This window comes from Salvia splendens, unplaced genomic scaffold, assembly GCF_004379255.2.
Source record: "Salvia splendens isolate huo1 unplaced genomic scaffold, SspV2 ctg242, whole genome shotgun sequence".
Taxonomy (NCBI): Eukaryota; Viridiplantae; Streptophyta; class Magnoliopsida; order Lamiales; family Lamiaceae; genus Salvia; species Salvia splendens.
In genome coordinates, this window is record NW_024598880.1 from 4,138 (window position 1) to 19,390 (window position 15,253).

Genomic DNA, 15,253 nt, shown 5'->3' on the forward strand with positions numbered 1-15,253 from the left:
TGATACGTATTAAATATTTATTTTAATATAATCATATACAGACCAGAATAAGAGATTAAATAATAATATTATTATTTTTATTTGTGTTGTTTTACATTTATTCGATATTTTCCCTTGTCTAGTGAACGCTTTCAAAAAAGTTCTAAAATTATTCCAATAGCTATAACATGGAGTATAGTACTGGGAAAAAAGGCTACTACCTTTTGTAGTGCTTACTTACCTACTTATTCCTTTTTTGACAATATTACACATCAAATGTTGATTACATGTAAGAATATGTGGTGGGCCTCCAATACTAGAAGTTCCTTAAGAAGCATATCAAATGTTTGAGAGATTTGACTATCACATCTTAATGGATCTAAAGTCCTTCAATTTCTCTCAAGCTATTGACTTTCATCTTTCCAGAAATATGCAAACTTGGTGCATCTGAGCGTCATAGCGATGCAATATCCTTTTATCTCCCAAGATTATAAATGAATCAAGAATATTAAATGGAGCAATAATTTAAACGTATTAGTCCTATATTCATACTACAGTGTGATGTTTTATATCATATTATTAAGAAGTGTTAAGTCTCCCCAATGTGTGATAGAAAAAATACGATATATACAATTTAATTCTTTTTGTTGGAAATATAATATGAGAGTTTCAAGATTGTGGGAAAGTGTACCTTTAGGGACTCTAGGGAATATTTCATTAATATGTAGAGTCCCAAGTTCATTAGTTTCTAGGTACATTTACTTCTATAGTCCTATAAATAGGGATGTAATATGTATCACAAAAACAATTCAAAAATCAATCAAAATGTAGTCTTCAAGAGTTCTTCAATTTTATTTTCCGCATTTTACTTTTCAACATGGTATCAGAGCAGGTTCGATCCTTGCATGGATCAACCTGTCTCTAAAAAAAAATGATTTGTTGAATCTGTGTTTATCCTAACCCCTATTCAGCCCGCCTCTAGATCTGATAAACTCAAACAATTGTCCTGCTTCATTTCTGTGTGTAATTTACACTCATTCGAGGTGTATCGCTCCAATGGGCGAGGAAAAGCCAGCTGAGGGTAAAAAGCCGGAAGCTCTGAAGGCGGCGGCGGAGGAGAAGAAAGAGGAAGCTCCGAAGGCGGCGGAGGATGGGAAGAAAGAGGCGGAGGCGCCGCCGCCGCCTCAGGAAATCGTTTTGAAGGTGTTCATGCACTGTGAGGGCTGCGCGAAGAAAGTCCGCAGATGTCTCAAAGATTTGAAGGAGTTGAGAATGTGATAATTGATTGCAGAGCGAGTAAGGTGGTGATGAAAGGCGAGAGAGCAGATCCGAAGAAGGTTTTCAAGCGAGTGCAGCGGAAGAGCCACTACCATGTCGAGCTCATTTCTCCGGTTCTGAAGCCTCCGACGCCGCCGGAGGAGCCGCAGAAGCCACCGGAGAAGGTGGAGGCCAAAGTTGAGAAAAAAAAAGAGGACTGTGGTGTTGGGGGTTTATATGCACTGCGATGCTTGTGCGCAGGAATTCAGAAAGCACATTCTCAGAATGAAAGGAATTGAAAGCGCAGAGCCGAATCTGGCGAACTCACAGGTCACCGTGAAAGGAGTGATGGAGCCGAAAGCCCTCGCTGATTACGTCTACAAAAAAACCGGCAAGCACGCCGCGATCGTGAAGGTCGATCCAGAGAAGAAAGAGGAGGAGAAGCCGAAGGAGAAGAAGAAATCGGACAGAGAAAAATCTGACGCTAAGAAACAGGAGGAGGACGGCAAGGAAAGCAAATCCGGCGAGGCTGCTATGGCAGGAGGAGATGAGAGAAATGGCATCTCGACGGCAGCGACAGCAACCGCGTCTGGGGCTGGCGGCGGTGGCGCTGTAAACGGAAATGGCACTTGGTGGAACCAAGATAATGAATTCGAAGGACAGCAAGCAACTGAGAAGAAGTTTCAATTGCCTCCTTCACTTGACCCTGAGCAAGCTGGAGCTTAGCTTTACTTCTCAACAGTTCTCCCTGATCCCATATTCCAGTCTGGTCTAAAGCCGCATTAATGATAGTTTCAGCATTGGAAAAATATTTTTTGAGCAGATAATTTTCGAGCCAACAAGACCCGACAGAAAACGGGCATCAGTGGCGAAGCCTGACCATGGCGAGGCAACAGCTAGATCTAGAGACAGCACTGCCGGAGAAGAAACCAGAGGAGTCCTCGGTTTGTCCGTCCGAGGGGGAGAAGAAGTATCCGACCGAACAATCCCTCTCCAAATGTATGTTGGCTGAGAAGTCAAAGATGCACGAGTGCAGCGAAGGGCAGTTAACCGGAGGAGAAATCAACCGCGAAGTAGGCTCGGTGCACAATTGTCGATTGAGTTGAGACGGGGAAATCTGCCGTGATGGCGGCAAGAGGAGAAACCGAAGTGAAAAAGACTCCGAAGAGAGGGGGAACACAATGCCGGAGAAGCACCGGCCGATAAAGAGGCAGGCGAACGGAGTTGGAAAGGAAAGTGAAAGGGACTACCACAACCGAATTATTTCCAACCAAGAAGAAATGGAGTCGCCAAGAGGGCGAGAAGTAATAGGTGAATACTGAAGAAGCTTCATCAAGTAATCAATGTTGAAGCCAGAATTTAGTCGAGAAGATAATGACGAGAATACCGTGAAGAGGTGTTCAGAAATTTAAGCTCATCGTCAACGGGAGAAGATCCGGAGATGGGGGGACGCACTATGGCCACGAAGCGTCGGCTGATGAAGAATCAGAAATCGAAATGACGAAAAAATAACTCCTTAGATAGCTCCTCGACACGAGTCGAAACTGTCAGAATTAGCTCCTCGACATGAGTCAAAACTGTCCGAATTAGCTCCTAAGACACGAGCAAAAACTGTCGGATTTGGCTCCTAGATACGAGCAAAAACTATCTAAGATAGCTCCTTGACACGAGTTAAAAATGTCAACCAAAAATTGAAGAGCTCTATGACACGAGTTAAAACTGTCAACAGAAAATTGAAGAAACTCCTTGAAATGAGTCTAAACTTTCAACGATGAAGAGCTCCTTGATAAGAGCCTAAACTTTCAATGAAAAAAACGAAGAAACTCCATGAAACGAGTCTAAACTTTCAATGAAAAGAAGCTCTATGATACGAGCATAAACTATCAATGATGAATTGAAGAAACTCCTGAATACGAGTATAAACTATTTATCAAAGTGAAGATCGTGCAAGTTAAGTGTCGAAAAGTTCGATACTCAACTTGAGGGGGAGTGTTGGAAATATAATATGAGAGTTTCAAGATTGTGGGAAAGTGTACCTTTAGGGACTCTAGGGAATATTTCATTAATATGTAGAGTCCCAAGTTCATTAGTTTCTAGGTATATTTACTTCTATAGTCCTATAAATAGGGATGTAATATGTATCACAAAAACAATTCAAAAATCAATCAAAATGTAGTCTTCAAGAGTTCTTCAATTTTATTTTCCGCATTTTACTTTTCAAACACTTTTGTTTATCAAGTAATTATAGAGTTATTCACAATTAAACTGAATTTGCTAGGAGTTGCCACGGTATATAATTTGTTGGACCAATGATTTTCTTCTTGGTTTAGACTTTGGACACATTGTAATGAAGGATTTGGAATAAATAAATTACACGTCCTATCTTTGAATATATATCGCGATTAAATGTGACTAATAATTGACATCAAATTATAAAGAAAATAATACTCCCTCTGTCCCACAATAGGAGTCACTCTTATGATGAGCACGTATTTTAAGAAATATAAATAACAGTGAATTAGAAAAGTTAGTGGAATATAAAACTCACTTTTTTATATTAGTTTTATAATAAAATGTGAGGGAAGTGAGTTAATGCGGGACCTACTTACCATTTATGGTAAAAATGAAATGTGACTCTTATTGTGGCAGACCAAAATGAAAAAGTGTGACTCTTATTGTGGGACAGAGAGAGTACTAATTAAGCACTAATCCTATTGAAGAACCATCTTTTGACTTCAAAGATATCTTTTTCTTTGCGATGTCTATCCTACTAGAATTTTGTCGAGGATTAAATTAATCATAGAGAAGTGGAAATAAGATGATTAATCATGAGATACTGATTAATCATGAAATACATTGACATCTAGTGGCACCAATCTCCTCATCCATAAGGCCATAATAAAGATGCCCTTTAATTAGAAAATGTCCATAGCACCCAATTTTGTCAACTTATTTTATGCATCTAAATGGTTAAATAAACAAACAGTTTAAAGAATCGAATTTGAGATATTTGGCTCGATCATTAACTATTCTGTCACTAGGCCAACATACGCACATATATATTTTTCATTATCCTCCAACTCAAATAAGGAAAACAGAAATATTTAATAAATCCACCGGTAGTTGAATAACATAATATGTTCTACTTTATGCAAGTGCTGATTAGTCATTAACGTGTCTAATAATAGATAAATTAAGACATGTCGGAAGATTTGGCATCTAGCTTCCACCTAATTAATGTGCAACAAGTATATAAAACCTTTATTATTATATTTTAAAATTTACTTTCAAAGCAATCCAATGTTTTTTCTAGAAAAATAATTTAGAATTCAAGCTTTGTTTATGTTTTAGGTGATTGTGGCTGCAACTTTAAAGAGAAAGCAAGGGGGTTGGATCCCCTGCTTTGGAGGAATCACAGCAGGGAGATGTTGTCCCTCACATTCCAATTTTTTATATAAATTTTTTTTAATAAAAAATTAATATATTTTTATTAATAAAAAATTGATATGTGAGGGACAGCATCTCCCTGCTGTGATTCCTCTACAGTAGGGGATCCAACCCCGAAAGCAAGTGTGTCCATCTGAACAGGGCAGCCACTCCATGGAGCCTAATACTGACAAGCCCATTTCCGACAGTGTTTCCAATAGTCGATTCAGGTAATTTGATTTATGTACTATTTTCATATTCCTTTTTGAAATCAATTACAACACGTCACAAATTCGCCACCTTTTTGTTATATTGGGATTAATTAAATAAATTATGATTTTAAATATCATATTGCATATAGCCGACTAACCATATTGTTACCTCGGTGCTGATCAAACTTGCATATATTTTTTTATTCCACCAACCAAAATTAAAATAAAGAGCTCCTTGTCTTAAATACTCAATTATTATTCACTCCAAAAACCAAAATTAAAATACAAAGAGTCCATTTGTCTTTAAATACACCGTTTTCATCAATTTCCGGTTTCTGATAAGCTTTGAAAGTATTAAAAAACGAAAAAAATAAAAACTCAGAAAATAGTCTTGGTTATGGACGTCACAAGCAATAATTGGTAAAGTAAGAGATAAATAACGAGAAAAAAATTATGAAAAGTGAGATCCACATATTAAAAAAGATACCTTATTATAAATCGATTGTGACTAATCTTATGGACAACTTAAAATAGAAAACATGATCCAAAATCATCTAGTCTATCATCAATTGAACTTGAGACTATAGTGGAGTATTTGTATATTTTTCTTGTCACCTTTTTAATGGAGTCCAATTTTTTGGTTGTGCATAATTTTCTTCAATTTCAATTATGCATGCTTTAGTTTATTTCAAATAATTAGCTAAGGTTTATTCCACCCAAGTTTTTGTGTACGTAATTATTTATAACTTGTGTATCTTCAAAATCAAAAAATGGAATTTCAATTTTTGTTTGCAGATTCTTGAACAAGAGCAAGAAAGCGGATGGAGAGTGTGCAGCTGGGAAAAGGTCGAACAAGTGAAAATCCTAATGTCAATAACTCCAATCTTCCTGTGCACAATCATGTTCAACACCATCCTCGCCCAGCTCCCGACCTTCTCCGTCCAGCAAGCCTCCTCCATGAACACCCGCCTCTTCCACTCCTTCCACATCCCCTGGCCTCCCTCCAATCCATCCCCTCCCTCTCCTCCCCCCTCCTCTCCACCTTCTCCATGATCTCCGCCGCGGCGCCTCGTCGAGCACAAGCGACGCAACACCTCCGATCATTTACTCTCCTTGTGGTGGCTGGCGCCGCAGTTTGTGATATTCGGGGTGTCGGAGATGCTCACGGCGGTGGGCCTGCTGGAGTTCTTCTACAAGCAGCCGCTGCCGGCGGAGGGGATGCGGGCGTCGTTGACGGCGATTACTTATTGCTCTTACTCGTTTGGGTTTTTTCTGAGCTCGGTGCTGGTTTCGCTTGTGGATAGAGTGACGGCGGCGGCGGGGTGGGGTGGCTCACGGATAATAATCTTGATAATGATCGCTTGGATCTGTTTTATTGGCTGCTTGCGGTGCTTACCTTTCTTAATTTTCTTAACTATTTGTTTTGGTCGAATTGGTATGCCGTTGGGTTTAAACGAAGAGGGAGTGGTGATATTAACGTTGTATGAATTTCAGATTATTGGAATAAATATTGTAGATATATGTCATATTGGATTGGTTATTAGTATTTAATATGTTATGTTGCATGGAACAAAATGTGTCATGTTAGAAAATCGATCCACCACAATTATAATCGAACCTTTCCGTTTTAGTGTGTGCGGCAATCCTAAAACGAAATCCAAACTAACATCCTCCCACGGCGCTATAGGAACAGGAAGTGTGTACAAATCCACATTTCTCTGATACCAATTAACGCGAAAACGTATAAAGAATGACTGAACTTAGTGAGTAATCAGAGAAACTTCAGTTTCTTGAAGGCGTAAATAATCAAAACAAAGGCACCCGCTCGCTATTTATAAGCGGCTTGGAAATCCTAAGGGCCAAAAAGAAAATAAATTGAAAACTAAGAAATTAAAAGTAAAGCCCGAAAAGCAGTTATTTATCGGTGTCTGACCCAGAAAATGTTTGCGGTATTGTCGGCGTGTACTATTTTAGCAGTCAGGTTTGTGGGGTCCTTGCTCTAGTGCAACCACTGTTAATACATAGTCAATGAACATAGTGCCGCTACACTAACAAAAAGAGTAAACAGAAGAACCATTAATTTCTGGTCACTAGTAAGTTTTTTTTCCTCTGAGAGAGAGATGGCAAAGAAGGCAACTACAAAATCTATGAATAATGATGAGACAAAATGAAAGATGACACACATCGTTCTCATTTTCTTAATATGAATGATTTACCTTTTTCACAGAGAAAAAAAAACATGTCTCAACCATGTGCCCCACTTTGTGTATCCTCCAACCACCAATTTATTTGATGCTGCTGTGTTGCCTAAAAGATGAGCATGAATGGCCCCTCCATTAGCTTTCTCGATCCATCTTGCATTGTTGGGTTATACTGATGATAACTTACGCTACTTTACCATGTATGGCAGGTTCTATAAGGGTAAAATGCTACGTGCTGCTTCTTATCTCATAAATACACGTATGTATTGCGAGAAATTTTACTATCAACTACTTTCGAAAACACATCATTTGTGCAAACGGATAAGGTTATCCACAGTGCACGTCGAAAACATACCTAGTTGACTTGGTACGGCCAAAATTCAGTATGAGTAAAAACCACATCATTTTGCAAACAGATAAGGTATGGCCAAATTTAGTATTGATATCATACCGCTTTTGTTTTCCATTTACTATGTCTGCATCCACGATCCATCCCATCCCATCCCAATTCAATAAAAATCTGTTGAACACACCAAAATGTACCCTCCTAATAAGTATGTATACCAACTTACTCCCATTTTGTTTTTTTAATTCTTTCATAGTTGGTGGTTATCATGTAGTATAATTTTTTTGTTATAAGTAGTGAACGGTACACACAACAAAAAGAGTGGATTATCGGTGAATACCTATTTGTCATTGCTAATAGTTTGGAGAATGGAAAACAGAAACAGCACAACTTAACTGAAGCAGATGCCATCAAACACTGTGAAAGCATTAATAGCAAGTAAATTAATGCAGAAGTGGTGAAAATATGAAATGAAATGACGGCAGTGAGAATTTTAGAGATAAATTTCTTGGTTTTGTAGTCAATGGGTAATAAAGTCTATCATTTACTAATAGAAATAAAATGAAAATAGAATAATTCATGGTCTTTTAAATTTTCCTCTTCTAATGCAAAATAATTGAAAAATATCATTAATTTACATAGCACCAGCCAATATAACAGAGAGAAGATTTTATGGTGAAAAAACGAGGATATGTGCTCAAATTCTGGGACAATGATCCTAATACCAGATAAATACCCAGACATCACGATGAGATCACTTCTTTACATGATTTAGCCTCACATGTTGGCATTTGCATAAACAGTAACCCTCTGTCTGCCCATACCACCTCATCAGTATCACAGGTTCATCAATGTCTGCAAGGCTCATCGGATGCAGCAATTTCATTCATTCCGGATGGATGAGTATTTCTCAGATAGAGTCTTGGACTTGCCAATTTCATTCATAAGATTCTTTAACTTGTGACTACAATCTCCTCCACTGCAAATGAACAAAAAACAGAGTGTAAAAGAGTGAAAAAAAATCAAGATTTTATCAATAGATTATCTTCCATATATTTTCGCTAATATAGGAAATAGTGAATCTGAAACATTATTCATCAGATGATACTTCATAAGATCAGATATCCCATTTGGGAAATGTAAAACAGTGGGTGTATCTTTTTGTGAATGGAATGTCGTATTATGTAAAACTAATACATACTTCACATGTATAGCAAGAAGCATATGGATCCCATCTCCCAAATCAACCACTTAGTAATTCAAATTTACAAATCATGGGCCTCGTGTTATCCATAGTTTTAAATCAAGTAAATAATAGACATCTATAGTTTTAAATCAAGTAAACATTAGACATTGATAATCTCTCTCTTAGCAATCCAAACAAAGCCTCAAAGTACATCATAATTAGTAGAAGGTATGCGGCCCGAGAGAGAGAAAAAAATCTCATAAACAAGTTAGATTTTATCTCCCTGAGACTTCTACTGGCTAGAGCAGAGATGGCATAAAAAATACCTAACATGAAAATTTGAAAAATTGCAGAGACAGAAGAGAGCAGAATACATAGGATTTTGGGGAGAGTTCAAAGAGAAGGCAAAATCATGACATCACCTCATCTAGAAGTATCAAGAATTTGTAACATATGCTGGATTTCTTATCATCTTGAGTTCTAGGGAATGGAAACAGGAATATTCCTTTGAGGCATAAATATACCTTATTTGGTTTAAAGATGCGATTGCTCGAAGGGCACTCCGAATCATGTCTTCATTACGATCTACTTCTTGTTTGACGGCATCCTGCTTGGGCCTAAAATTGATGGTCTTGTGGAGAGGATCCACCAACGAATCCAATACTGGAAGTCCATGTAGATTACATTATAATATACAGAACGTATAAGAGTTGGAAGTAAATATTAGAATATTCTGAATCAATATAGTAATAAACGGGCATACCTGCCAAAACAGCAGATGGGCACTTATCAGCCAACTTTGAAAGGATAAGATGGCAAGGCATTTTAACATCATAATGATCTGCAAACAATGAAAAGGTATGAGGTTTAAAACTCAACTGTCACTTGTTTGGCACATATAACAACCAACCGAGTGCAGATAACGAGGAGAAGATGATTGGTGCTTCAAATGTTTGCTTACCATCTAATCCAGATAAAAGGTATGGTACTAAAAATGAAGATGGGTTGACTTGATCAAGGCAACTGTCTAACAAAGTGTCCACGCATTCAAAAGCAGCTTTCCTCAATTCAAGCCCATCATCTACTGTGTGCTTGAAAGGGCCAAGATCTACTGTCCGGATCAATTCTTTCTGCAAAGAGAAATTTCAGAATAATACTTTATAAGTTCCTATTTCCAAATATTATGCTGCTGCTGTAGGCAAATAAAGAGATAACAAAATGCGGGGTGTTACATTTAAGCAAGGCAAAAAAGAGAGAAAGTGTTATACTTGAGAAGAAACGACAAAATCATGAATATAGTTATAAGGCAGAAAACCATATAGCATGCATGAATTCAGGAGAAAAACCTCCAATTGTGGAAGAGAAATCCAAACGCTTTGACAAAAAGAAAACTTACAGTTCATGGAAGAATTAGATTTAGAACATATTTTCTACTCGTGTAAGATTGTTTGAACGTGAAGCAAAAGATCACATTATTAGCAATTTCTCAAGTCTAGTTAAGACCCTAACAACAGAATGTTTAAACATGACATAATAAAATCCATTACGAGCAATTCCTAAAACGCCATCAAAGAATTCTTTTGTTTCTTTAGTCAAGAAGCTTACAGACAGGCAGAGCTACATCTAGCATCCATATGATTTGGAGGGGTCTGAATGCCATTAATTCAAGGATTAATCATAGTTTATGGCCTGAACTTTGGGCCGGGTTGCAAAAATGGCACAATCCTCACACATCTCAAAAGAGAAACCTGACCTTATATAATTGTTGCAATTATGGCCCAGGCTTACATTTCCTGGCTTAATATTGTGATGTGGAAGTCCCAAATTCAACGTCGTGTTAAATTCACAACAGATTTGGGCCTTCCACAAATTTTGAGACTAAAATTTAGGCATGGGTCATATTGCAACTTCTCCAAAAGTCTACGACTTGTTTGATAATTTTGAAGGTCGGGTATTTTGTAACTAGGCCCAAAGGTCAGGCCATGAAGTAACCCTTAATTCAATGAACGCAATATACTTCAACAGAAGAGTGTAGTCGGAACAATTGAAAGGAACATGCTTCATAATGTTACATAAGTAAAATGAGGCAATTTAAAATCGCATCCAGTATAAAGAATAAGGCGGAACATGGAAAATAAAGATAACAGGTAAAATATACAGCCATGCCAAATAGAACCTTTTGCTTATTTAAGAAAAGTGTTGATTAGGTTAAGACGAGCATCTTAGATTATGAATACACTCCTGGTCAACAGGAATGCATCTGATAGCATTTGGAAGGTACATTATCTATGATTGTGAGTTATACTGAAGCACTTACCTTTATTACTGTTTGATCATAGAGGAGTGGCAATAGCTCTGGTAACAGGGACTTTATCAGGTTTGGTTTATTGTGAGCAGCAGTGCTCAGGGCCAAAACAGCAGCACGTCTCACATGCTGCATATAGACCAATAAACCATGAAAAATTGCATTTATGGTCAAGGATCTTCAAATGAGGTATTTAAAATGCAATCCCTTCTCCTAACCAAACATTGGGAAAACTGATGACTCTTGAGAACAAGTCAAAGTGGGTTTCAGACAATTACCCGGTCTTGATCCTGGATAAGCATCAAGAAAGTAGAAATCTCTGGGTACAGAATCTCGTCAATTTTCTCCTGCCGCTCAACTATAGAATATTTCACTGCTATGACAACAGTTGCCCGGGTGAATGCAGCAGGACTTGATGTCCTCTCCTGCAAGAATATTTCAAGTATTTTACTCAATGCAAGAAAAATCATGTGGTATTATGTTTATATAGAAAAGCTCAAAAGCACATTACTTCTTTTTAGTAGATACCTTAAGTGCAGGAACAAGTTTCCCAGGCTCAATAAGAGCAATTTTCCCGAGGCACTCAGCTACCACATTGCGAACACCCTCTTCGTCACTTTCACAGTGATTAAATAGCAATTTAGTGATCTTGTCAACACTGGAATCATCAAATTCGGCTTTATCTACAGATTGTCTCACGATGACCTATAAGCAGGTGATCGTTTATCAAGTTCAAGTATGACTAAATAATCAGAAGAAACTATATACTCTTAAATGCATGGATTAAGAGGAACAAACCTCCTTCAGAGAATGAAGCAACAGATATTGCTTCTTTTGCTGATTATCAATTTTGTCCAAGATGAAAGGCAAATATCTAGGCAGATTCCCGACTGCAATGTTTCCCAGGGCATAAGATGCAGCAGATTTTATTTCTTCAAATGGCGACTGGAAAGACTCAATAACAATGTTCTCTATGTGGTCATGAGAACTTAAATCTTTTCTCCTGCCTATTTCTCCCAAGCACAGCAAGGAGAGATGTTGCTTGGCCTATGAGAAATAATGGCGGAAACCATAAGAGCACTGGATACATGCCATATAACCAAAACTTCATTGTGCAATAATGATTAAACAAATGAACTTCATGAGCTTACAGAACCACAAGATAAGGCGGAAAAACCAATAGAACAGATAGAACGCAAAGAAAAAGGAAAATTAATTTCTAAATCACAAAGGAAGATGGTGCCTTTTATGTATTTACTTTCAACATGTAAGTGCCATAAAATAAATAGTACAGAATTATTGAAAGCATGTAAGGCTTTTTGTATTTACTTTCAACATATTTACAACATCTGTGATCTGTACCACAGTCAACACGCACAAGCTGCCAAGCATTATATCCATTATCCAACAATCCGGGTTTTCATATAATATGTAATTGTTTCCTTTACATAGGCCATAATCAATATACCTTAGAACCTACCTCATTAACTATCCTAATAGCAAAATAAAAATATTTTTGACCAGACTCAGTTATAGCTCAATAAAATTATCATTACATCAAAGATCTGAAGAAGTTTCCAGACTAAAGCAAATACTTACAGCAGGGGTGAGCCAGTTAGTTTAAGTTAGGGTTTGTAATAAATGTACATATGCCATGTATATAAGTTTGAGCAGAACATTCATCAAGATAATGCCTACTTCAGAACTAGTAGTAACTTAAAAATAGAGCTCCAGAGCAAATTAAGGTGTAGACAAAACCAGATTTGCATACCGAGTTGGTACTGCTATCAGCTTTTAAGATGTCTGTAAGCATGTTAACTGTAGAGGAACACTTTTTGTCGCCAGCAGAAAGACAGAGAACAGCCACACATTGAGCAATTGAGAATAAAGCCTGTTTCGCAACGGCACCAGTCTGGGCAGATGGTTTGGCAGCAGAAAGAAGAGAGTCAAGCAGTACATCAAAGCTTGTGTTGGCCGAGTAAACCAGCGCAGTGAAGAAATTTCGTAGCGCCTGTGATTTCCAAGACAGTAAAAGAGAATCAAACTTTTTATAAGGCTACAACATGCACTAATCAATGAAATATAAAATTACTAATTAGTACCAGAAGTGCCTGGCCCTGGAGCAGAGAGCTTCTAATTAAAGTCAGAGCTTGTGGCAGAACTTTATTTCGGACAGTCAGACCGACATTCGGACCAGATCTTTTGTCAGCCATTAATGTGCAACACAATTCCAATGCAAGAGCAGCCATATGCAAATCTGAGTCACTGAAAAGAAAATAGGTAGAATCAAGATTTACAAATGACAAAGTCAAATTATCATCTATGAACTCTTTAACATGAAAAAAAAAATAAAGCCAGCAATAGCTTGGTGCATTGACAATAGATCAAATATTGTTAAACCTGATCAGAGTTGAAAGCTCAACAACAATGACTTCATAAGCAGCTGAACCAATTTTATCGCCGTATCCTACAATAAGTGTGTTCAGTGTCCCAAGTGTAGCTTGCCTTAGCGCTCGATTGGCCTATTCAAGTAGAACCATCAAAACAGCTCGGTTTACACCATATGGAAAAATTCATTTAAATGCTAAGGGAAGAGTAATAGTTTATACCTTTCTTAGAAATGCAGTCAACTCAGAAATTACATGCTCTAAAACACACGATAAGTCAATGTGCAAAGGAGAAGCAGCAATGACAGCAAATGCCTGGACAAAAAAATCAAATAGAATAAAGGTATGGTGATTTGCAAATGAAACAGTAAATTAAATTTAAAGTGTCATTCAAAATTATTAATATATGTTTTGTTGATAATACTGCTCAAACAAACTGAAGAAGAAGTCCTAACAGCTAGGTGATGCAACACAAATAGGTTCATGCAGTTTATGGATCCACCCATTGGACAAAGTGGCAGATGAGATGACAGAGTAACCAAAGTCATGTTATGATTTGATGCATATTGATCTCCAATTCTCCAGTCACTAAATAGCTATCAGCACCTATTCCTCAATTCTTCTTAGGTTCAGTTGAGCACAGTTTGTTACCAAAGGCAACATGTATCCATGTGCATTTCTCAGAAAGAAGCTGGTGGACACACACATTTTATCACATTCATACATTTAAGTGAACAAAACACCATTCCAAACTTGGACCACATGCAGGCAGCTTCTTGTGTACCAAATAGCCAATAACGCCACCCATTTCCTCAGTCATCATACTCCATCTCTGGGGCATTAATTAGCATTTTGGACATAGAAGGATATGTTTGCTAGACCCACATAACATAAAGGAACATCCAACTAAGAATGCAAAGTTTGTCCAACAATGAAAAGTTGTGCATAGTTGTATATAAAAGAGAAAAAAAATCGTAAAATGTTATATGAATCAAAATCCATTAAATGTACCCAATAACCAATAACACCACCCATTTCATCAGTCATCATACATCATCTTCGGGGCGTTAACTAACATTTTGAACATAGAAGGGTATGTTTGATAGACCCACGTAACATAAAGGAACATCCAACTCAGAATACAAAGTTTGTCCAATAATGAAAAGTTGCACATAGTTGTATATCAAAGAAAAAAATCATAAAATGTTATATAAATCAAAATCCATTAAATGACTACAGAAGAACTTCCACAAACCTTGACAGCTGTAAGACGAGTAATCTCATTTCCCATTCGATCAACAAGCACTGGGAGGCATGAAGGTAGCTCTGCCCCAAGATGATCACCAAATGTAGAAACCACAAGTCCCATGCAGGAAATCGCACATTCTTTCACTTCCTGCAAAGGATAGGAGTAAGACATGATAATAGAAAGAGCACGGGATATAGCTGCAAGACTGTTGCTAACCTGATCCTGATCTTGATTGGTCAAACGTGACATGATAGCAGCAAATATAGGATGGACATAGGGTTTAAAATCAAAATCATAAACCTGGACAAAAAGATAAAATTTACATTTTCAGAGGTAAATACTCCCTAACAAGTAGGCATGTAGCTATAAGTTCAAATGTTCAATGATATGAAGAAAACCTCAATATCTGGTCGCACGACACGAACAAGTTCCCCACATACTCTTAATGCCTCTGCTGTAACTTTATAATACCGTTCACCAACAGAAGATATGATTGGAGCAGATATTGCCTAAGAAAACAGGCAAAGATACTCAGTACAGAACTATGACAACATTTCATAGAATCAGAAAATTTTCAAATTCATGAACATCAACCATACAATTATTTTAAAGGAAGAATGCAAAATGAATGACACAAAATCATTACAGCCAAAAATTCATGGAAGTCCATGAAATTTGAAACAAATAATTCATCTAGCTTTTTTA

The 15,253-nt window shown here is 37.3% G+C and overlaps 1 protein-coding gene and 1 pseudogene across 1 annotated transcript; one reads left to right on the top strand and one right to left on the bottom strand.

The window, feature by feature from the left end:
- The first annotated feature begins 953 nt into the window (after nt 1-953).
- Nucleotides 954-2,926, top strand: LOC121789446 (annotated as a pseudogene).
- A 5,075-nt stretch (nt 2,927-8,001) lies between these two features.
- LOC121789447 (cullin-associated NEDD8-dissociated protein 1-like) lies at nt 8,002-15,086 on the bottom strand. Its single transcript, XM_042187909.1, has 15 exons — nt 14,947-15,086; nt 14,765-14,848; nt 14,555-14,695; nt 13,522-13,614; nt 13,313-13,434; nt 13,015-13,177; nt 12,684-12,923; nt 11,711-11,959; nt 11,441-11,617; nt 11,191-11,337; nt 10,925-11,041; nt 9,569-9,737; nt 9,371-9,448; nt 9,132-9,270; nt 8,002-8,400 (listed from the first exon to the last, which is right to left on the bottom strand). Exons 2-15 carry the CDS (start codon nt 14,795-14,797, stop codon nt 8,304-8,306), a joined length of 1,965 nt encoding a protein of 654 aa, XP_042043843.1. The 5' UTR covers nt 14,798-14,848; nt 14,947-15,086; the 3' UTR covers nt 8,002-8,303.
- Nucleotides 15,087-15,253: the final 167 nt, after the last annotated feature.

What these genes read in the sequence shown, in the direction of transcription:
- LOC121789447 (XM_042187909.1), bottom strand. Translation starts at nt 14,797, where the DNA reads ATGTCACGTTTGACCAATCAAGATCAGGATCAG. An exon ending in CTGATAGCAGTACCAACTCG is followed by an intron (nt 11,960 to 12,683) that starts GTATGCAAATCT and finishes TATTTCTCATAG; the next exon opens with GCCAAGCAACATCTCTCCTT. An exon ending in TGCTTCATTCTCTGAAGGAG is followed by an intron (nt 11,618 to 11,710) that starts GTTTGTTCCTCT and finishes ACCTGCTTATAG; the next exon opens with GTCATCGTGAGACAATCTGT.